General features: G+C 39.8%; 1 protein-coding gene across 4 annotated transcripts in view; it reads left to right on the top strand.

Annotated features, from left to right (window-relative positions):
- The window catches only part of HTR4 (5-hydroxytryptamine receptor 4), a 204,535-nt gene that overhangs the window by 147,813 nt on the left and 33,873 nt on the right, over window positions 1-22,849 (top strand). For 3 of the 4 annotated variants that reach the window (XM_059919550.1, XM_059919551.1, XM_059919549.1), the window contains exons 5-7: window positions 2,430-2,583; window positions 3,516-3,557; window positions 6,210-6,778. In XM_059919550.1, coding sequence (XP_059775533.1) covers window positions 2,430-2,583; window positions 3,516-3,557; window positions 6,210-6,778 — 765 coding nt within the window. The remainder of the gene's footprint in view (window positions 1-2,429; window positions 2,584-3,515; window positions 3,558-6,209; window positions 6,779-22,849) is intronic. The other variant, XM_059919553.1, reaches the window with a different exon arrangement.

Genomic DNA, 22,849 nt, shown 5'->3' with positions numbered 1-22,849 from the left:
TGGAAAAGTCAGTCCCATCATTTATTTTCCCAACTACGTGACAGCAACGGAGAAGAGAATTCCCAAAGGATTTGGGATGCTATTACCAAGAAAAAGGAGGAAAAATGGTAAATGTACAAAACCAAGATCTAATCTAGGCCCTCTAGCAGGAAATCAGGAAGGGAGCAAAATTTGAAAAAAAAGTATATTTTTATGTACTCCAAATTCATCAACTCTATGTTAGTAAACCTCTGATGATTGTTAATACAGCCATTCAGAAAAACTTGCCACTGTGATATAATTTGCCTTTCTTATATAAGCGATGAGTGTGGAGAGAATTCCAGCTAATCATGGTTCTTTCCATTACTGAGTTACCTTTAGTTAGATTTGGCTACCATGTCAGTTTTATAGATAGAGAAAGTTAGTTCCTGAGTAATTCCCTCTCCCATTATTTGGTCTGTTGTTCTATACTCTGGTCCAGATCAGGATACCCTGTCTTGCTGGCCACAGGGAGCTCCCTGGTACAATGTGGTTAGCTACTCTTTGATGCCCTGTAGGGAAGGATATAATCCCCCTGCAGCGCCTGAGGCACTCTCTTCTCATGCTTTAACACTAGGCTCTCCTTCTCATTGCACCCTCTCTCCCAACTCATCCTACCACCACCTTTTCAAAGAATATAGCCATTGTTCTATTAGTTATGCTTTGAATTAAGAAAAGAAAGGAAGAGGTGGTAAAAGTTAACAAAGTGAACTGCATAAAATGAGGGGTATAAGGGGGTGGCTCATCATTAAATGGTGTAAAATCTTAAAGAATAGTCTTAGTCTCCAGGCTGTCTCTTTGCATTTTTTCTTTGGCTCTTCCAAAGACAAATGGCTGATAGAACTACCATGGTATTTTGCCTGTTGCCAGTTCAGTGAACTTCCTGGGCATGGAAGTAGTGATCTCCATGACTGGAACAACATACAAAGAGCAGTCTGGGAGCTAGAGACCAGATCATTGAGTTTGGCAAGTTGCACCTCTCTCTGGAGATACGAAGAAGGTTAGTACTGTAGGCAGAATCTGGGCTCAGGAAGGCGTGAGCAGAGAGTCCCATGAGAAGGATCAGACCCTGATAAATGGGGATGAGATGGTCTCTACCAGTAGGTAGGAAATGATGGAGCAGGAAATATTTGGAACTTGACATTCTTGGCATCATAGAAACAGTTAAATGGTTCAGCCCAGAAGTAACACATGTCAATTCTGTTCATGACTCATAGGCCAAGTCACTCGGCCCCACTCAACCACAAGGAGGTCAGGAAGTGCATGTGCCCAAAAGGGGGAACTGGACATACCTAGCAAACAGCAGTAATGACTTCCACTTGTCAAAATGCAAACTCCAGATTCCTCCCTAACAGGCTCTAATTCAGGAGATCCTTGGAATCTGCATTTTAAGTAGGTCTCCTCATGTTAGTCTGATGCAGGGGAGAAGGGCAGAATCTTTGGACCACAATTTAAAGAACACTGACTTAGGGCTTCCCTGGTGGCGCAGTGGTTGAGAATCTGCCTGCCAGTGCAGGGGACACGGGTTTGAGCCCTGGTCTGGGAGGATCCCACATGCCACGGAGCAACTAGGCCCGTGAGCCACAATTACTGAGCCTGCGCGTCTGGAGCCTGTGCTCCACAACAAGAGAGGCCGCGATAGTGAGAGGCCTGCGCACCGCGATGAAGAGTGGCCCCCGCTTGCCGCAACTAGAGAAAGCCCTCGCACAGAAACGAAGACCCAACACAGCCATAAATAAATAAATAAATAATTAAAATAGCTTTAAACAAAAAAAAGAACACTGACTTAGAGCATCACCTCAATATAGGTAGGTGATCAAGAGGATGGGGACAAGTTTGAGATACTGTTCTTAGAGCTCAGATACAGGACCAACCCTGGGTCACCTCAAGTTGTTATCAAAGAGGACTGCATATGTCTAGACACTGAGGCCCAGAGAGGTGGACAGAAGCTCTTAAAATGCCCAGGCATGAGGGTAGTGTTGGATCCGTGCCTGAGACTGAGCAGACCCTCAGGTATATGTTGAGCTTCTCAGATATTGGGAGAGGAAGAGGGATATGGGACCAATGCCTGGTTCTCATATGTATGATCTAAAGTTTATATTTATAATAGCAGAAACTCTTTGACCAATATGATATCTTATTGTACCATTGCTTTTTTCTTTCCTCTGTTCTTTTCCCACTTCTCTCTCCTCCTTCCCTTCCTCTACTACCCACTCACCCCATTTGCCCCCATTATTTTCTCTTCCTTCCTTATTTTTATTCTCTACCTCCCCCTCTAATTTTCCTCTTTCCCAATATCTCCTCTTCTTATTGCCCTTCTCCATCCTTCTCCCCTCTTCTCTCTCATCAATTATGCTCCCTCCTCCCTCTCATCCATCCTTTCCCTTGGCACCCCCCCATCCCCTCTCCAGGTATTATGCCATCTGCTGCCAGCCTTTGGTCTATAGGAACAAGATGACCCCTTTGCGTATCGCATTAATGCTGGGAGGCTGCTGGGTCATCCCCATGTTTATCTCTTTTCTCCCTATAATGCAAGGCTGGAATAACGTTGGCATAATTGATTTGGTAAGTACTCATGCAGACCCCACTGGTTTACTGTCTGACTAACTTTGTTTGCTTGGGATTCTAAATAAACAATGTCAGGTTAGGTGGATATTCTAAGAAAGATCCTGATAGCGGTCTGAGTAACAACAATAACAACAAAAAAAGCAGGCTAACATTTTCAAAAGCTTACCGTATGCCAGAAAGTACACTAAGTACATATAATCCTGACAGCATCCCTTTGGGAAAATTACAATACTTTCCCCCCATTTCACAGATGAGAAAACTCAGGATCAAAAAAGTGAAGTAACATGCCCAGTGTCGCACAGCTATTGAATAGCAAAACAGGTGTTCAGAGCTTAGCAGACATACTCCAGAGCCTGAGGGAAGTGATGTGCCCCAAGAGGCCTTCATCTCATTTCATGCTGAGACCCTATGAGGCTTACAGTGACCCACAGAAAGCCTGTCATGGAGGTGGGGGCTTCTGGAGAACGTATGGGCCAGGAGTCGAGAGAACTGGACCCTGAGCTCAGCTCCATCCCTGACCCACTTCCTAAAGGGCTGTGATGAGAACATTCATGGGTCCTCAGTGGGAACAGTGTCTTCCAGTGGTGCAGGAGAACAGCACATGGCTCAGGTGCCAGGCGTCTGTAACAAGCCCTGTCTAGATGCTCATGAAGAGTTTCCAGCTCTGACATACTATGTTTTTAGTATCAAACTTGTAATGAAGATCGAAAGCTATGGTCTGGATCCATTAGCAGGTATATATATTCCCTGAGGAAGTTGTCAGGCAGTCACTTTAAAATGGATCACAGGACCGTGTTGTGGTAGGGAGGGGAATGGGGAGGAGAGATTGAGAGTGAGCTCTGGCCCAAGAGGACCAGTCAGAGTAGGAGCTGCCCCTTCCTCTCTCCATCCCATTCCTAGCCCCTAATCTTGCCTTATTCTTTGTCCAGGAAAGGATATCCAAACCAAGGCTGGGCCAGGATTTGCATGTGGTATGTCAGAACGAGAGTTCCTTGGGCTTCTGAAAGAAATGCTGGGCACAGAGGAGTGGAGAAGTGAAAGGGGATCCGTACAAGGGAGACTGTATGGATATTTTCTTAAATCCTATCCCTCTTCTTTCAAACTTTCATTTTTATCATTCTTGGGGGAAATGAAATTCAAATTTCCAATAACCAGTAGAATAATAATTATAATGGCCAACAAATGTCGAACACTTACTGTGTGCCTAGCCCCATGTTAATTTAATCATTATTATCTCTCTCAGGCCTCACAATAATGGTATATGTAAATTCTGTCATTGTCCTCAGGAAACTGAGGGTCAGAGAGGTTAAGTCACATTGGTAGGGAGTGGTGGTGACTATATCTAAGCCCAGGCTTACTGGACTCCAGAGTCTATGTTCTTATGTTTGTGCTAAACTTAATCCCTAATGGAGAAGCCTTTGGAAGCATAAGCTTCTGTGCATCAAAATTTGTAACAAGGGTACAGCACTCTTACCTTCTGCTGTAGAATTTTCAAGGGGAATGACCTAGGGAATTTTGTTCATTTGTGAGAGTGAGATAGAAGCATCCCCTGTTTACTTCATGTAACTGAATGGGGCATCTGCTTACTATTAACATGCCTAGTATTTGCTCCATGGTATTATAATTGCATTTCATATCTTTTTTACTCATTTGCACATTGAACCTGCCTAGAGAGAAACTAGCATAACCCAGATGTTCATAACACATGTACAGTTGATCCTTGTTATTCATGGTAATTAGGGTCTATAAAGTTGCTGCAAATACTGAATTAGCGAATCATGAATCTTTGTTCCTAGGTGAAATATAGAGTTAGATTCCTGTGACTTAAGGCAAGTAATACTTAGATAAAAAGAGATTTTGTAATGATTAAAAATGTCAATTCAATAGGAGGATATACTATAACCTTACAATATATCAATACTATAGGACAGGATATTAAATGTGTACACAATGAATGAAATAGTGTGTTATGTATCAAAATATACATGATACATATCTCTATTCATGTGTATATTCACACTGCATGCATGCTGACCTCAGGAAGGGAAGAGTCATTGGGTTACACAGCTCTCTTCAGCCAAGGACTATTTCTAGAGAAGGCTGGTAACTAAGAGCTGTCAGCAGGCAGAGTTTATAGGTGGAAAAAAAAGTCTTTCAATTCTTAAGAGGGATCTAGTATGTCACAGTATCCAATACAAATGAGGTTTATGCCAGGAATTTAACACAATCAGTGTAATTCACTGTATGAATAAAAGAAAGAAGGGAAAACCCACATGATCATCTCATTACTGCCAAAAATGCATTGACAAAATTCAGTATGCAATCATAATTTTTTTCATGATGATGAATGTGTAAGTATACACAGAAATTTAATTTATTCTTTTTTTTTTAACATCTTTATTGGAGTATAATTGCTTTACAATGGTGTGTTAGTTTCTGCTTTATACCAAAGTGAATCAGCTATACATATACATATATTCTCATATCTTCTCCCTCTTGCGTCTCCCTCCCACCCTCCCTATCCCACCCCTCTAGGTGGTCACAAAGCACTGAGCTGATCTCCCTGTGCTATGCGGCTGCTTCCCACTAGCTATCTATTTTACATTTGGTAGTATATATAAGTTCATCAAACTAAGAATAGAAGGGAACTTTCTCAAATAGAGCGCATTGACAAAAAACTTACAGCAAGTGCCATACTTAATAGTAAAATATTGAAAGCTCCTCTCCTGAAACTGGGACTGTAACAATGGTGTCCACTATTACCCCTTTTATTCAGTATTGTACTGTTGGTCTTATCAAGTTCAATATGCAAGGAAAATGGTATTAAGACTGGAAAGGAAGAAGTGAAATTGTCATTATTTGCAGATCACATGAGTATTCATGGAAAAAATTCAGAAGAATCTAAAGATGAAATATTAGTTACTAATTTAACAAAGTTCCTGGATACATAGCCAATATACAAAAAATTTTCACTGCGTTCTGTGTATTAGCAACAGACAATTAGAAATAAGAATTTTAATGTAGTACTATTTGCAATAGAATAAAAATAGAAATACTTAGGATTAATCTAACAAAAGATGTGTAAGACATTTACACAAAAATGTAAAATATTACTGAAATTCTAAAAGACTTAGGTAAAGGGAAAGAATTATCATGTTTGTGAATTGGAAGACTTAACATTGAAAAAAATGTTATTTTTCCTCAGTCATTCTATTCTAACTCCAATCAAAATTCTAAAAGATTTTTATGGAAGTTGATAAGCTGATTCTAAATTTTATATGGGAAATACTGAGATATAAGAATACCCAAAGCAGCCAAAAGTATATTCCTTTTCTGCCATCATGGTTCTATGTGCTATAGACTTATTAGAAGAAAAAGAAAAGCTTTGCTGATAAACCTTCTTTTTTATTTCCTTTCCCTTCATCTTTTTCTTTTATTCATCCCTCCCTTTCCTTCACTATTCTTCTCCCCTTCTTTCTATTTTCCAAACCCTCCTTTTCTCTTCTTTTTTATCCTTTTCCTTTTCTTACAACTTTTCTCATTCCCCTCCTGCTTCTTCCTGTTCACTTTTTCCTTCCCTTTCTCCCTTCCTTCCTCATTTCCTCTCTCCCTCTAACTCTCAGATAGAAAAAAGGAAGTTCAACAAGAACTCTAACTCTACGTACTGCATCTTCATGGTCAACAAGCCCTATGCCATCACCTGCTCTGTGGTGGCCTTCTACATCCCGTTTCTCCTCATGGTGCTGGCCTATTATCGCATCTATGTCACAGCTAAGGAGCATGCCCACCAGATCCAGATGTTACAACGGGCAGGAGCCCCCTCAGAGGGCAGGCCCCAGCCAGCAGACCAACATAGCACTCATCGCATGAGGACAGAGACCAAAGCAGCCAAGACCCTGTGCATCATCATGGGTTGCTTCTGCCTCTGCTGGGCTCCATTCTTTGTCACCAATATTGTGGATCCATTCGTAGACTACACTGTCCCTGGGCAGGTGTGGACCACTTTCCTCTGGCTTGGCTACATCAATTCTGGGTTGAACCCCTTTCTCTACGCCTTCTTGAATAAGTCTTTTAGACGTGCCTTCCTCATCATCCTCTGCTGTGACGATGAACGCTACCGAAGACCTTCCATTCTGGGCCAGACTGTCCCCTGTTCAACCACAACCATTAATGGATCCACACATGTGCTAAGGTGAGTGCTTCAGGGCTTATTAGATTTTGCTCATTTGCAGGACTCAGAAGAGGTAACTTTCCAGTTTTCTGTTTCCAGATAGATTATTCTTGAAAACTTGTGCAGTACTTTCAAAGGTTAAAAAAAAAAATTCTGCCATCTGTTAATGGAATAGAGTAGTGGGTAAGGGCTCAGGCACTGGGGGCGAATGACCTACATTCAAATCCAACCTCCATAGTTCTTTGATTTGGGGCAAGTCATTAAACCATTCTGAACCTTAAATTCATTAAAAAAAATGAAAATCATAATCATGATTTCTACATCACGGACTTTTTTGAGGGTCAAATTAGCTAATATATGTAGAGCACATAGTACAGAGTCTGACACATAGTAAGAACTTAGTAAATATTATCTACTCCTACTTATAGGTAGTATTTTAGGGTAGTGATTAAAAACATGATAAAATAGTCTTTATTTTGACTCTCAGTGCCACTGCTAATCGTTTGTATAATCCCTTTTGATTTTTATTTTCTTCAACTGTAAAAAATGGTAATAATAATGATACCCATCTTATAAGGCTTTTATGACAGGGATAATGTATTCATATAGGGCCTGATACATAGTAAGTGCTCATAATACTACTAATGTGAATAGTAGCATATAACCTGATACCCTAAGATGGCCGTAAAATAACATGATAAACTAAAAAAAATAGAATGATAAATATGCAATAGTAATGCTATGTGATGTATGATATATTGGAAGTATGGACAATGTAGAGTGGGGATATGAGTAGGAAAGAAGCTGATTTGGTTAAGGGAATCAGGGAAAACGTCACAGAACAGCATTTTATAAGAATTTGAGACTTGGAGGAGATGTCAAGGAAGGCATTCCAGACAGAGAGAACAGCATGAGGAAGGAAATGGAATATGAAAGAGTGTGGAAAGGTCAGGTGGTTTACCCAAGGTCACATAGGTTGACAGAGGTGGGAGTAACTTTGAAGTTCAGTGACTAGGCATGATGCCTCTTTCCAAACTGAGAATTTTCTTGCTACCCTGGCTTAGAGTTGTTCTCAGCTGTGGAAAGCGATGTGTGATAAATACATTCATCCTGTAGCAAAGATGAATTGTCAATGACAGTTTTTTCCTTTGCCCTGAGATGCACAGGAATTTCCAAAGAGCAGTTCCTTCTTTGAGACAAGCATTTAATTTCTCTGATGATGACAATATTTAGCTCTTCTGGCAGCTGAAAACTGGGGACTTTTCATCTGCATGTGTAAGAAAAGAAGAAAAAAATAGGAATTGCTATGAAATATCAGTGCTCTGCCTCAGAGACTGCTCAGAAGCATGAATTCAATTTTCTGCTACCAGTGTGGGCAGACTTGTAGCTAAAGCCTAGTATGATGTTGAGATTCCAGCTGGTGGAAAGGCCTCAAAGGATACTCCTATAGGCTGTCATTCTTTCTTAATTATTGTGCCTTCATCAGTGTCATAGAAAGGATCCAACAGTAAAGTGTGTGTACAAGAACTTCTGTGCGGGTGCCAGCGAGTTTTTAGCTATTTAAGCTTAGCAGTTGCCTGAGTACAGGCTGCCGACTACTTACAGAGTATGCTCCAGCAGTGCATTTACTAAGTCAGTTGTTTAGAACTGGTGCCTTTTCCCGTAGAAACAGTCATAGAAAGAATTTAGGGTTTCTAGGGCATCCCAAGAAACCTATTTTACTAATACTATATTATTTTATCCCTGCTGCTTTTGGAAATCTGCAGCATGATTGTTAAGCAGAGATGGCAGTTTAGAGATGGCTTATGTGTATATCCTTCATACTTTATTCCTTACACTTATTTCTTCCTGAGGTCATGAGAAGTAAAGAAAGTTGGTCTGAGGTGTTTTTCTGTGGAGGTGAGGAATCTTATAAGAGTGGAGATGGCCTATACATAGAAGAGAAAAGTATTTGAAACTTGAATCCACTAGAGTGTAAGCCTTGCAAGGACAGGAATCCTGCCTGTTTTATTTCCTGCTACCTAACAAATAACCCAATATGTTGCTTCATGGGTAAATTAACAAACCATAAAATTAATTCTCCAGATCAACTGTTTTAACTTAACACAATCTAAGGGAAATGTGTGTTTTTCTTAAAAGTCCCGCAAGTAGGACATCAACAAATTCACATGAGTTCATGAAATATAAAACCAAAACAATAAAAAGTAAAATCAGCTTTTATCCTGCTAATCCTACCCCTAGCCTCAGAGACAAGAATTACCACTAGTCTGGAAATCTTTTCAGTGCATTTACAAACATTCATAAAAACATACAAATTCATAGATTTTTCTCCCTTCATTTTACATAAATAGAGCCGTTCTGTGTGTACTTTTCTGCACCTTGCTTTTTATCCGTTAACAATGTATTTTAGAGATCATCCCACCTCAGAACATATAAATCTAACTCATTCTATTTAACTGTTCCATAATCTTCTGTACTAAAAATACATATTAAATTTTATTTAATTATTTCCCATTAGCAGATATGTAGGTGTCTCCAATCTTTTGCTGTTACAAACTGTACTATTTTTAATGCCCTGGAACACATTTCTTTGTGCATATGCCATTATTTCTCTCAGATAACTACCGAAAGTGAAATCGCACTATTGACATGTATGTGCATTTAAAAATGTTATGCTTACCATGAAATTGACCTCCCAGAGCACCATAGTGCTTTGCATTTTCATCAGCAGGGTGTGAGAGTATCTGCTACTCCTTCTCCTCACCAACACTGGATACTATGCATCTTTTATTAATATACTAATTTAAAATATGCTCTTTTGTTTAATTTGCATTTCCCAGATGATTTGATAGATTGAACCTCTTTTAAATTAGTTATTGACTGCACCTTCATATGTTTGGTACTTTATCTGACAACTTTGTTCTATTTTTCTGATTAATTTCTGGATGTTCTCTATTATAGTCCAAATATTAATCCTTTGTTATATAATTTTCAAATACATCCTCCCATCTTCTGCTTGGTTTTGAACTTTGGTTAACTTTTGTCTTACAGAAGTTTCAAATTTTGAAAATACTATTTTTATTTGACCTCTTACAGTTGGCTCACTTCCTTCTTGAAAAATTTTCCACATTAATTTTCCTAAACACCATACTTGTCTGGTTTTCCTCCTAACTCACTAGCAACTCTTTCTTAGAATCCTTAACAGGTTCTTCCTTCTCTATCTGGCCTCTCAATGTTGGAGTTCTTCAGGGCTTGGTTCCTGATACTCTCCTCAAACTACATTCTCACTTGGTGTGATTTAACCATCCATAGCTTTAAATACAATTGTCATGCTGTCAGCTCTCTCTTTAATTAATATCTCCAGGTCATAGCTGCCCTCTAAACTCCAGACCACAAGATCCAATTTGCTTCCTTGACAACCCCAGTTATGTGCTTCTTTGGAATATCAAATTTCATGCATCCAAAACAGAATCCTTCTATATCTCGTACCCCAACCGCAAATTTCCTGAGTCTTCCCTCTCTCCATAAGTAGAGCTATCGTCTACCATGTTACTAAATCCAGGCACTTTTTTGTAGTTCTGATAGGAAACTAACATGTTAGAAGGCAGACTTAAAGATTTTAGAAAGGAGAACCAATCAGCCAGTATTGGAAATATAGAGGTAAATTGAAATAAATGTAAAATTCAACCATAGGAGCAAAATATAAATCACAGAAATGTAAGATGATGCCTGGACAAGTTTATGGCTGCATATATAAAATTTGGAACTTGATAAGTGTGCCTTCAGTTTCCTCATCCAAGGCATCTATTGACAAAGTACTGGGCAGGCCACCAGAGACCTCCTTCCATATTAATAATGATTATGATTCCTAACATAATTCCAGAAAAGACTGTGCCAGTTACTGTATTTAAGAACTCTGAATGCATTATTGCATTTAATTTTTACAACACTCAAAGAATTTGGTATTATAATTATCGTCATTTTAAAGATGAGAAAACCAAGGTTTAGAGAGAGTAAGTAACTGGCCCAAACTCACACAAGTAGTAAATGATGAAGCTGGAATTCAGATGTAGGTCTTTCTGATTCCAGAGTTCAGTCTGGTCCAGCCCACTTAGAGTTAGGAATAGGGTTACCACTTCTCATGTTTATCTTGACTATTTGGATAAATTTGGTGAAATATTTATCAATCCGTCAACTCTACCATCCTGCTTATATTTCTCTATCTTGTCTGCAAACCGTGAAGATTAGTAACTTGTTCAAATCCAGGCATTTTTCAATCTCTTTTCTATAAAGGAACTAAGGTTAGATCAGATGGCCCTATTCTTAGTAATCTCAGATTGACTCCTGTCCCTGGGTACACGTTGACTATTCAAAGAAATAATCAATTTAATACTAGCTCACCTCAGGATAGAGACTAAACTCTACTATAGAAATCACCCTTTTCACATTTTTTCAATTGGATCATTTGTTCTTTTCTACTTCTTCTGAATGGCAGTGGCCTGTTTACAGTACTCTTTTTCATGGTATTTGTGCTGCTTTTGATTATAGAGTTCCTTATTTGACTGCTATAAGGCCAGTTATTCCTTGAGGGTAGAAACTATGGCTTTCTTTTCTCCATGTACCAATTAGCCCCTCACACAGTATCTGCAAAATAGTATATAATCAAATGATCAGTACATTTTTGCTGATGAAATATCTTCATGATTATCTTCAGGTTTATGAAGGATTCACATGCTCAAAATTGAAAATTATCTGTTTTTTTTTTTTTTAATCTTCCCTGAGGCTCTAAAAAGTATAGAGGACTTAGTCTACAACCCAAGACTCACATTGAGGAAAGCCAGTTCATGGCAGCACTATGAGACTATGAACTTTTTTCTCTTAAAATCTTTTTGAGAGAAAGGAATTGTACTTTTCCAGGTTGAATTAAAAACAAGCTAGTCTGGCCTCAGTGGTTTAGAATAGTAAGTTTCCCATGCTTGGTCCTGTCCTCATAGCCCTTTGACTTACATGACATTTTATTATTAAGCAAGCAGTTGGGTAGCCAGTGAAATAAAATATGCTTTTGCAAGACATTTTTAGAGGACTTTGATCACTCAGATTGTACTAATTATACACAGTAGCAGAGATGTCTGCAGTTGTGTTCGGTTGTTTTCTGTTGGATAATTGTCTTCTTTGGGAATATCCAGCCCACAATCAAAATAGAAGTGAAGATACCATTTGGTTGGCTGATGAAATAGTTTGTCCTATAGATATGTACGTTACATAGTCTTTTTTTCTTTTTTTTAAAATTAATTAATTAATTAATTAATTTTTGGCTGCGTTGGGTCTTTGTTGCTATGCGCGGGCTTTCTCCAGTTGCGGCGAGCCAGGGCCATTCTTCATTGCGGTGCACAGGCTTGTCATTGCGGTGGCTTCTCTTGTTGCAGAGCGTGGGCTTTAGGCACATAGGCTTCAGTAGTTGTGGCACGCAGGCTCAGTAGTTGTGGCTCGTGGGCTCTAGAGCGCAGGCTCAGTAGTTGCGGCACATGGGCTTAGTTGCTCCACGGCATGTGGGATCTTCCCGGACCAGGGCTCGAACCCGTGTCCCCTGCATTGGCAGGCGGATTCTTAACCACTGTGCCACCAGGGAAATCCCGGGTACATAGTCTTTTTAAAAAATAGCTTCCAAACATGAATTATTGTCATAAAAATGTTTCTAGGGGCTATTTTAATTTGTATGCACACATATATAAGAAAGAGGCATAATGCCAGCATGTGGACAATGGATTCTAACAGGTTCATCCTGTGTATGAACTGATTCTTAGTGAATTTGGAGCCAGCGTCTCTCTCCTTGTCACATCTTTAACCTGATTTTATAACTATGTTTTCCTCATCTGCCAACGTCTCTCTTAGTCTCATAGAAGTTACTTTTGCCACTCTAGGAAACTCACATCAAACATAACAGCAGAGAAAGGAAGAAATATCCTAATGAGAAGACATTGGCTGCTTTCCTACTCAAGTCAGGAATAAGACAAGGATGCCTTGTCATCTCTGCTGTTCAACACTGTGTGTACAAAATCCAAATGACAGAAGGAAGAAACATGATAATTTTATCTGATGTTAACCAGTAAAATTTGGGAGAATATTCCTTTGGAAGCCTGGCCTCAGCTCAGTCATTCTTCAAGCCAAGTGATACTCCCCACTTGGGAGGCATAGTGTGAACATATAGACTGTGACCACACAGAGTCACGTGGGTGACAGGTGATAGGAATAAGCCATATTGATTTGATTTGGGGTTAAATAGGGATTTGATTCTGGAGTTCTTTGTTCATTGGATAAATGCCAAGGATTTTGCCAGTCTTGTTCACTGCTGTATCCTCTGAGCCTAGTAAAGTACCTGGAACATCATAAGACTTGACAAGGGAATGAAGGAATGCTTCTGTTCCTTCTCCCCTGGCCTAGTTTCTCTTCTATGTAGCTGTCTCTATGCTGACTAGCTCTGACGATCCATGGCAGAGTAGGGACTCGGGATGCTGACAGTAACTTTAGACAGAGATTTTTCTCTACGTGAAATCCACTGAGGATTCCAGTTTTGGCTTCTTGGGTAAATAATTCCTATCCTGCCTATCTCACTACCTCACTGTGAAAATCAAACAAGATAATAGATGTGCAATTGCTTTCCTAACTGCAAAGCTCTGTCCTCATGGGAGAGATAAGTATGTTGTAAGAGCAGACTATTTATAAGTTAGGTAGCACAAGCAGAGTTTACATGCAAAGTTTAGCTTTGTGGTTGGGTTTCTCTGCTCATGCCAGGCTTCAGTATCTTCCCTGGTTCTCCAAGTTTAGATCTTGCTCAAACTTAGGTCACTCACCTGATTCCTAAGAAGGCTGAACATTCCTTCAAGCACTTCCCAAAGAACTTCTTACCTATCTAACTTGGCTCTTGGCTGTCATCCTCCATCCTCCACCCTCAATCCCCTGATGAAAAGGTTTTCCATTGACCTGGAGGTCTCTAGACCTGCCCTGTCCAATTGGGTAACCACTAGCCACATTCCAAGAGCTCAGTGGTTACATATTGTAAGTGGCTACTGGATTAGACAGTACAAATGTAGACTATTTCATTTATCGTAAAAATTTCCAATGGACAAAACAGCTCTAAAGCAATTTGAACCTTCTCTCTCGAAGGAAACAATGTATATTTTCCCTCATACTTATTAACTCCTGTTATCCACCAGAGCTTAATAATAAATAAACTGATTCTAGTGGATAGGCTATATTAAGTCTTTGACATTTCCATGCATAAGATTAGTATATTCAGATTTATATGTGGAATCAATAAAGAAAAATATGAAGATAGGGAAAAAGTGAAAGTAAGAAAGAGGCAAAGAGACTGAGGTTCCCCCAAAAAACAGTAGAAGGAAAAAAAATTCTTTCAGGTCATTATTGCCTCTTGTTATCAGAATTTATAATTGTATTCATGTCTTGTTTACTTCTTTATTATCTATCTCCCAGTCAGACTGTCAGTCCCTGAGGGCAGATAACATCCATTTTATTCCCAAAAGTTCCCCCAGGGTGTAGCACATTGCTCAGTTAATATGTTTGCTGAATGAATGAATGGATGCCCTTATCAGACCCTATCTGGACCCTATTGTTCACATGGACAGTGTATACTCAAATAAATTTTCACCATTTAAAAATTTTTTTGTTGTTAATTCCTTAGCTGGAATAGTTTTTTGTTTGTTTTGTTTTTCCACTGTGTAGACACTTGCCAACTTTTAGTTTCACCCCATCAGAATTCCCCATTTAAATAAAGGTTTTCACATAGTAGATTGGAAGATTACCCATGGATGAGGAAATAATTTAGGTTTGATTTACTTTGGATCCTTAGAGGTTTCTGCTAATGTTGCAAAGCTGTTTGACATTTAAAAGCCATTTTTTGGCCTTTACCTTGAACTTTGGAGGCTACAATTGGATTCAACATTTGCCTCATTGTTTTGAGCCAAAGCAGACTTAATCTGGGTAAACCAAGGCTGGGTGAGCATGACCTTGCCTTCTGTCCCCCAGTCTTCCCCAGGGTTGGCTGCATAATTCGCAGCCCCAACGCAAAATGAAAATGTGGGGCCCCTGGTTCAAAGGGCAGGAACACTTTTCTGTTAAAAGCATTAAGATGGAAAGCCTTTTTCTTTCCTCCTCAGTCTTTCTCTCAACTTGTCATATGTATTTTATTTGCTATTTACCTTTTCTCTAGTAGAAAAACAAAATGCAATTTTAAAGTATTAGCAGAAAATTTACCATCTGTCTTTATATTGTGCACTGACAGCTTTAAATGCAAAAATAAGAGCATTTAACTTGTATATGGAGTCACCAAAATTGTACAGATTACACAAATTGTATTTTGTAGTTCAGACATGCTTATGTATTTTATTTTTACCAGACAGTGCACAAAACTAACGCAACTGTTTTTATTTCACTTCTTGATACACACACATTCTACTAACATTCTCCCTTCAGCTTACTGAGGAGTAAAGAAGGACTGAAGAGAAAAGAACCATGATTTGCTCTATCATATCCTTTCTTTCTATGTCAGTATTTTCAACATAAGTGCTTGGCTAATACAGGAAAGCAATGCATGTGGAAAAGACATGGTAGGGTTCCTTGATGGTTCCTTTTTCTTAGAAAATCACTGCCTTCTTTCTGCATCTGGCAAGTTCTGGTTCAAATGGAAAACACGGGCTCTCAGGGCCACCAGCCATCTGCTTACTCTGTCATAGATGTGTTGATAGGAAACATGAGTGCAGTGTTGTAGTGGACCCCTGATCTGTGGGACTTCAGCAAGACTCAGCAAATATAAGGTAAGCATGTTACAGAAGCTGCTGACAGAAAAACGATGGGAGAAAGGAAAATGCTTTAATATACATTATGTATTCACGTTGTGTTTGCTTTGAGTCTTAGTAACTCTTTATGTATGGTTGGTCTACCAGAATTCTGTGCTCACAGGGCATCACTAACGTGAGAGGCAGCAAGGAACTACGGTGTACACACATATTGCACGTGTCATCTCTGCTCACATGCATGCTTCATTGTCCCTCGCAGTTCACAAGTTCAAAGATAAAGTTATTGAGAATTCCAGGATGAGGACAAGCAGAACATTACACCAAGCTCTGGGTTCCTGTGTGACTGCTTTGGTCACACAACCATGAAGCTGGCCCTGTCCTCAAGTCCTTCCCCAATCCCAACCTGAAGCGGCTCTCACAAAACATTGTTCTTGTTGAGATCACACCAGGAAAACAGTGAGAATAACATCAGAAGAACTCCACTTGCCTCATCAGATACTCAGGGTTAGAAAAGTTAGTGCTGTTTGCAGAGTGTACTTGCAAAAGTTTGGTAACCAAGTGGCTTAAGCTGTCCTCCAGGATGCCCACTGCTGGACTAAAGTGCTGAGGCCTAAAGCATTATCCTTTCCACTGTCTCTGACTCAGAGGAAGGTGAACTTTGGTATGTAAACAAAGGGGCATCGGACCCAATGTAGCATAATGGCTATAGGGGCTGGAGTCTGTCACACCTGGATGTCAGTCCTGTCTGAGATCTGTCATTTACTATCTATATAATCTTTAGCATGTGACCAGACATCTCTAGACCTCTGTTTTCTCACCTGTAAAATGGGAATAATATTAGAACCCATCTCCTAGGGCTTTTGTTAAGGTTAAACATGATAACGTATGTGCCGAGCTGATCCCAGCTTCTGTTACACAGAAAGTACTCCATGCACGGAAGCTGCTGTAACTGTTGTTATTATAATTGTAGATATAACATTGTTCATATCTTGGTTAAAACAAACAACTTCTCCAGTTATTTTCTCAGCCTCCTGATAAGCATTTCTTAAGAAATGAGTCAATAGAAATCTCTGTGTTCTAAACACTGCTCCTTAAACAAGGAACGCAGAGCTCCCTCTGTTAGAAGAAAAGCCAGAAATGAATGAAATGAAATTAATCACACTGTTTATAAATAATTGTTTAAACATGAGACAAGACTTGTTTCCTGGTTACATCATGCCCTGTGCTGAACAGTTGGGGCTGTTATTTTGAATATGCCTTCTGGCTTTTAAATTACCTGCAGGCATTTCTTTGATCCAACATAAAACATGCTAACTTGTCGAACAAGTTGGTTACAGTCTATGTGTATTTGTTTTCCCCCTTTGGCTCTGCAGGTGCTCTTGTTGCTCAGGTGTTAGGGTTCCATGTACCAGCCCTCTGAGTTTGGTGCCCACTATGCATGTCACACTTCAGGGCAAACCCCAAACCACACCCAGCTCCAGTGGTGCTCAAGGTGGTTTATCAGAGGTCAAGAATAGAGGCAGTGTGATGTGGGGCTCTGACCCTTGACCCTGGCTGCACACTAGAGTCACCTGGGAGCTCCTGGGTTCCACATGTAGAAATTCCATTTTAATTGGTCTGGTTGGGGACCAGAAATGCATATGTTTTAGGAGCTCTAATGTACAGCAGGATTGAGAAGCATCAGTGTACTGGAAAGAGCAGGAAACCTGTCTTCTAATTCCTTACTGATTGCTATCATTTCTCTCAGCACCAGTAAAATGAGAAAGTTCGCATAGATAATGCTTCAAGTTTAGGTCTAGCTCCATGTCTTAAACTATTGAGATAGTCTGGATTTAAACTGGTAGTTCTCAACTGGGGACAGTTTTGTTTACCAGGGGACATTTAGCAAATGCCTGAAGGCATTTTTGGTTTTCACAACTGGTAGATGCTACTGGCATCCAGTGGACAGAGACCAGAGATGCTACTAAACATTCAAGAATGCATGGGACACCCCCCTGCCAGAGAATTGTCTGGTCCCAAATTTCAAAATAAATCTGTGGTTGAAAAACCCTGCTTTAAACCAATCCTCTGGGATTTGCAACAAAGAACCTCCTTACCTCTGCCAGGGGACAGCAGGAGAGGTCTTTGAACAATGCCAGGAGTTGTGTGTGCTTTTATCTGCCTTCTACAGTGCAGCCCCTGCATCCTTTGGCTCCTCTTAATCCACATCCACTCCCAAGACAAGACAAGGCAATTATTTCTGAGAGGAAAGGCCCTGAATGTCCGTGGTTAGAGTGCCAGTAGTAATGTTGCAGATAAGCCCTTTCTCCGAGGCAGGCTCTGTGAGCTTGTTCCCTTACAGCATGCACTTGCCAGAGACACAGTCCTCCCGATTTAGTTGGAGCAGCTGTTCAGGAAGGAATCGCCTCCAAAGCACACTAAGAGACCTACTAGGAAACCATATCCCCATGTAAATGTGTGCTTAGTCCACACTGTAATGATACCTGACTCTGGCCCATAGAAGTGGTAAAGCTGCTTCTTATTCTGGGTGTCGACAAACTAGAGTGTCTCCAGGAGAGGATAAACATCATGATTTTCTTTGCAGAATTCATGACATGTGAAGAACAATGTAAGGAATGGGGGATGATGAGTTTAGGGCTCAAAGAAGATTCAGGTCATGAGCATTGTTTTTAATATCTCTGAAGGCTGTTTTGGGAAAGAGGGATCTGATTTGTTCTGCATGGTCTCAAGGGAAAGAGGTAGGTACAAAGGATTGAAGTTTTAAGAATACATATTTCAGCACAAAATGGAACGGATCCTCTTACTAAGAGATGTTCCTAATAAAGTAGAAGGAGAAAACTGGATGATCACCAGTCACTTAGAAGTGTTGATGGACCATCAGTCACTGGAAGCATTGACTGATCATTTGTCAGCATGGCCAAGGAAGGGGTGAGAGGTCAAAGGAGAGATTTTCAGACCCTTTCTTTGTGATTGTGTGAGTTACAGAACCACCAAGTCCTCCCACAGTGCAGTTAAACACAAGAGAGAGCAAAACCTACTTTAGCCAGTGTAGCACTTTGTTTGGTTGAAGCCGGAGACCTTCTGGAAAGGTTACCAGTGGGAAGAGATGTGCCAGAGGTGATTTTGTCAATTGCAGAGACCATTCTCTTTTCCTTTATGATTCTTCTAGCAATCTGGCTAGTAGGAAATTTAGACACATCTAAGGAAGGGATCCATTCCTGGGTTCTATAGCTGCCTGCTCAGTGGTTAAGCAGTTGATTTTATTTCTGAGATTCTGTTTGAGAAAAATGTTGTCATATCCACCTATCCAGATAAATTTCTGTTCTTTGAGGCTTTAGTATGAAAGGAATTGCTGTTTAAATATTTGTAAGGAGAAGGACTGAGATTAAAGAAACATCCCCTTAACCTGGTTTTCATGTTCTTCCTTTTTCACATGGGGACAGTTAAGACCTGAGCTTCTCTGATCTGAAGGTAGTAAGGCAGGGTCCCAATCTAGAGGAAATCAGAGTACTGATGAAGCAGTTTAGTGTTATGGCTAAAAGCATAGGACTTGGCATTTGATGGACCTCAGTCTGAATTCAGGTCCTGCCACTTTGAACCTGCGTGATCCTGGGCAAGTTACTTGACCTCTTGCTGCCTTGGTTTCTTCCTGTACAAAAGTGGAAGTAAAGGTGGCTCTTGCCTCATAGCACTGTTACGAGGCTGGTGTGAGATACTGTACATATAGAGCCTGGGATAAGTAACTTATTGATATATTGTGTTCTCCTTATCATAATCATCATCTTAGTAGGCAAAAAAGCAGGAACACTAGGTTGAGAAGACAAGGCTTCTTTTTCTGGAACACTGGTTCATTGTCAGAACTGGGTCTGAGGGGAAATGGTTTGGGGTCAAAATCACCATAATATCCTCCTCATAAGGTACAGGATAGTTCCTGAGCAACAAGTTCAGAAGGAGAAGGAAAATTACTTCAACTGCAAGGATAGGGGAACTGTGGGGAAGGGAGTGAGGCAGAAAGTTCTAGCTTCTGTGCTCCAAGAAATGCTGTGAAATCATCTCCAACCCTTGAACAAGGAAACCTGGTGGATGGCTTCTGGTTATATAAACAAATATCTGAGTGTGCTCTGGGTTATATTCAACCAAAGAGCCAAGGACCTGCTTTTTACAAAGTGATTTCTGAATTATTTTCTCATTCTCATTTTTTACAAGATTCTTGGAAACATTTCACAGTTAGAATTGTTCTTGGAGAGCTTTTTGTTCTCTAAGAAATGGGTGAATCTATATTTTGATAAACCTGACAAACAAATATATTTGGTGCCTACTCATGTTCCTTTTATTCTTTTCAAACTTTTATTTCCTTTGCTGGCTGGTGTAATGGAATTTTTCTTCTATTTGTGAATTTTCATTGCCTGCTTAGAGTTTCTGACTTTGGGGAAAGGAGTGTGTTTGTGTGTGTGTGTGTGTGTGTGTGTGTGTGTGTGATTGTCATGTATAATAACTAGTTGCCTACGAATAACTTGGTTTCCTGGTCCAGATGTCACCATCTTTATTATCATCATCTTAGCATCTACCATTTACTGAACACTGGCTTTATATGCCAGCCATTGCGCTAAGTGCATTACATGTGTCATCTCATGGAATCCTTAATATAATCCATGGAGCAGGTATTATTATCCCCATTTTACTGATGGGGAAATTGAGACTCAGAGAGGTTAAATAACTTGGCTAGCGTTCTATAGCTGGTGAGTGGTGGGCCAGGATTCTAACACATGTTCACCTAATTTCAGAGCCCTTGCTGTTAACCACTAAGCTATGCTCCTTGCTAGTTAATTAAAAACTCTTGAAATAATGCAGAACTTTTGATTCTTAGACATGGAAAGGGCTTCAGAAGTGATCTGGTCAAATATCCCAACCAATGCAGTGATCTCTTCTACAGCTTACCTAGTAGGTAGTTGTCTGTCTCTCTTCCCAGTGAGGGGTAACTTATTATTATCCAAGGCAAGACATTGGCTGGGTTGCAAATTATAATTTTTTTGCCTCTGGTTTTCTTTTGGGACTATGTGTATAATATAGCCATAGAGAGAGAAGCTACTTCATGTGTATCGTTTAAGAGGATGTTAAGGCCATTCAGACATGTGGGATTTTAAACTGTAAATGCCAGCTGGATTGAGCTGTAATAGAATAGCCTTGAGCAATATAGTGTGACTTGCAGTGGGCAGATGGTGAAGGGCATATCAAGCCCTTCTTGCCTGACCCAGTCTGGTTTTCCAACTCATTTCCCTCAACTCTCCCCCGACCTAACTTCCTATGCAATAAGCATGCAAGATTGATCAGTTTTCCTTAGGTAAATAGTGAATTCTCCAGCCTCTGGATTACTTCTGCTGTCCCAAATGCTCTTTCTCACTTTCCCTCCTGGCACAAGCCTACTCATTCCTTGAGGCACAGTTCCAATATGAGCTCTCTCAACTTTCCTAATCCCTACCCCCTGAATATTGGACCTAACCACCTCCTCCTCTGGGCTCTCACACCACCTGCTTCTCTTTTTCTTGGAGGCTCAGCTCATCCTGTGGGATCTTAAGTAATTTTATGCACTTAAAACACCCTCTGCTCACCTGGACAGCTTCTCGAGAGCAGGACATTTCCTACCTGCAGTGTCTAAGAGCCGAGGGTGCCTCTTCAGTGAAGGTGCACATTTAGTGAAGCTGGTACAATAAGACTCTGAGTTGGATTTGCCTGGTTCAGCTGGTGGCTCCACCTCTCCCTAGATGATCTGACTTGGGCAAGTTACTACGCCTCATTCCACACAACTTGAGCCTGTAAATAATAAAACCTATGTGATAGGATTGTTGTGAAAATTATATGAGATAATCCATGATTAGTTTAGCACAATCACTGACACATAATAAACGCTCAATTAATATTGGCTGATATTATCATGGATCCATACTTTTAAGGCATTTTCTCCTACATATTTTTAGGTTCTGTCATATCAGAATAGTTCAGCAGAAGAAGCAGGCAGACAGTCTGATCCCCCAGACTCAAAGTTCCAGTCTTTTATTTGTCCTTTAGGAACTGTGGTAGACAGTGGAAAAAGGCCTCACAAGGAAATTGGTTTGACCTTAATTATATGTGCACATTGAGAAATAGACGTGCATTTGGATTAGAATAAGCCATGCGTACTGACTTGATCTTGCACTTTGGCATGTTGAAACATGGACATATCTTGAGGCTGGTGATGGAATTAAAGAGCCCCTGAGAATATGTTTTGTCCAGAGCTAAGCATTCCAAACTGTGCAAATTTAGCTATCTGGGATTCTTTCTGCAAGCAGCACAAAATAATACAAAGATCCCGGAGTCCCCACCCTGAGGATGCATTGCTTTATGTCCTTGTCAAGACAGTGTGCTCCCTGCAATTAAGTTTTCTCGTCTGATAGGGTTTTTTGTCATTTGCCTGCTATTTTCACAATTTTTACCCATATCAACATTCTGCCCATGCTATTATTTATTTACTATTTATCTTTAAATACATTTTTAATTTAAATAAATCTGTTTGTAAATGAAACTCTCTATTATGACCTTAAGTGAAAAATCATGTAGAGAAGATGATTTTAAAATTAAATACAATGAAAACAAAACAAATTATTATTATTTGCATAACTTTTTTACTATTAAAATTTAATAATATTGTCTGCCAAAGGCTCTGAGTCAAAGGCCTGCTCTCCATTTTATTAGGTAGTAGAGAATTGTTAAAGCCAGAGTGGGGCCAAACTGAGTACGTCTCTTTAAAATGAGCAGAATGAGTGAAAGAAGTATTGGATCTCCTTACTGTGATTCAGATTGTTTAACGTTGTGCCTCTTTGTTTGGCATATCACCTGTGGAAAACATCCCATGTTTGGGAAATACTGGATCTTCCAGAGTCAATATTCTGTTCTGGTTGATAGTGATCTAAAGACAAATGAAGAAATTGGGCTAGGCCATCACCTTTTGAGCCATTGAATTTACTGATAAATTAGTACAAGTTTATGTGCTTACTGTTTGTAAACAGTTCAATTAGTTTTTATCAGCTAATTGTAACCAAGCATTCTATTTTTTCATCACATGAAAAGCACCTTAAAAAATATTGCTTTGTGCATCTCTTTACATTTTTTGCCACCTCGTTTTCATGATTTATCACCAAGTCTTTTCTCATTTCATCATCAGTGTCATAAAAGTCAACAAATACCCCTTGTCCACTTTGCTGAAATGGACTCTTTGCATGCATGTCAATGCTTCCTTTCTGAT

Source organism: Balaenoptera ricei, chromosome 3 (assembly GCF_028023285.1).
Source record: "Balaenoptera ricei isolate mBalRic1 chromosome 3, mBalRic1.hap2, whole genome shotgun sequence".
NCBI lineage: Eukaryota > Metazoa > Chordata > Mammalia > Artiodactyla > Balaenopteridae > Balaenoptera > Balaenoptera ricei.
Note: the sequence above shows the minus strand (reverse complement) of the source record. Positions and strands in the feature narration are given on the sequence as shown.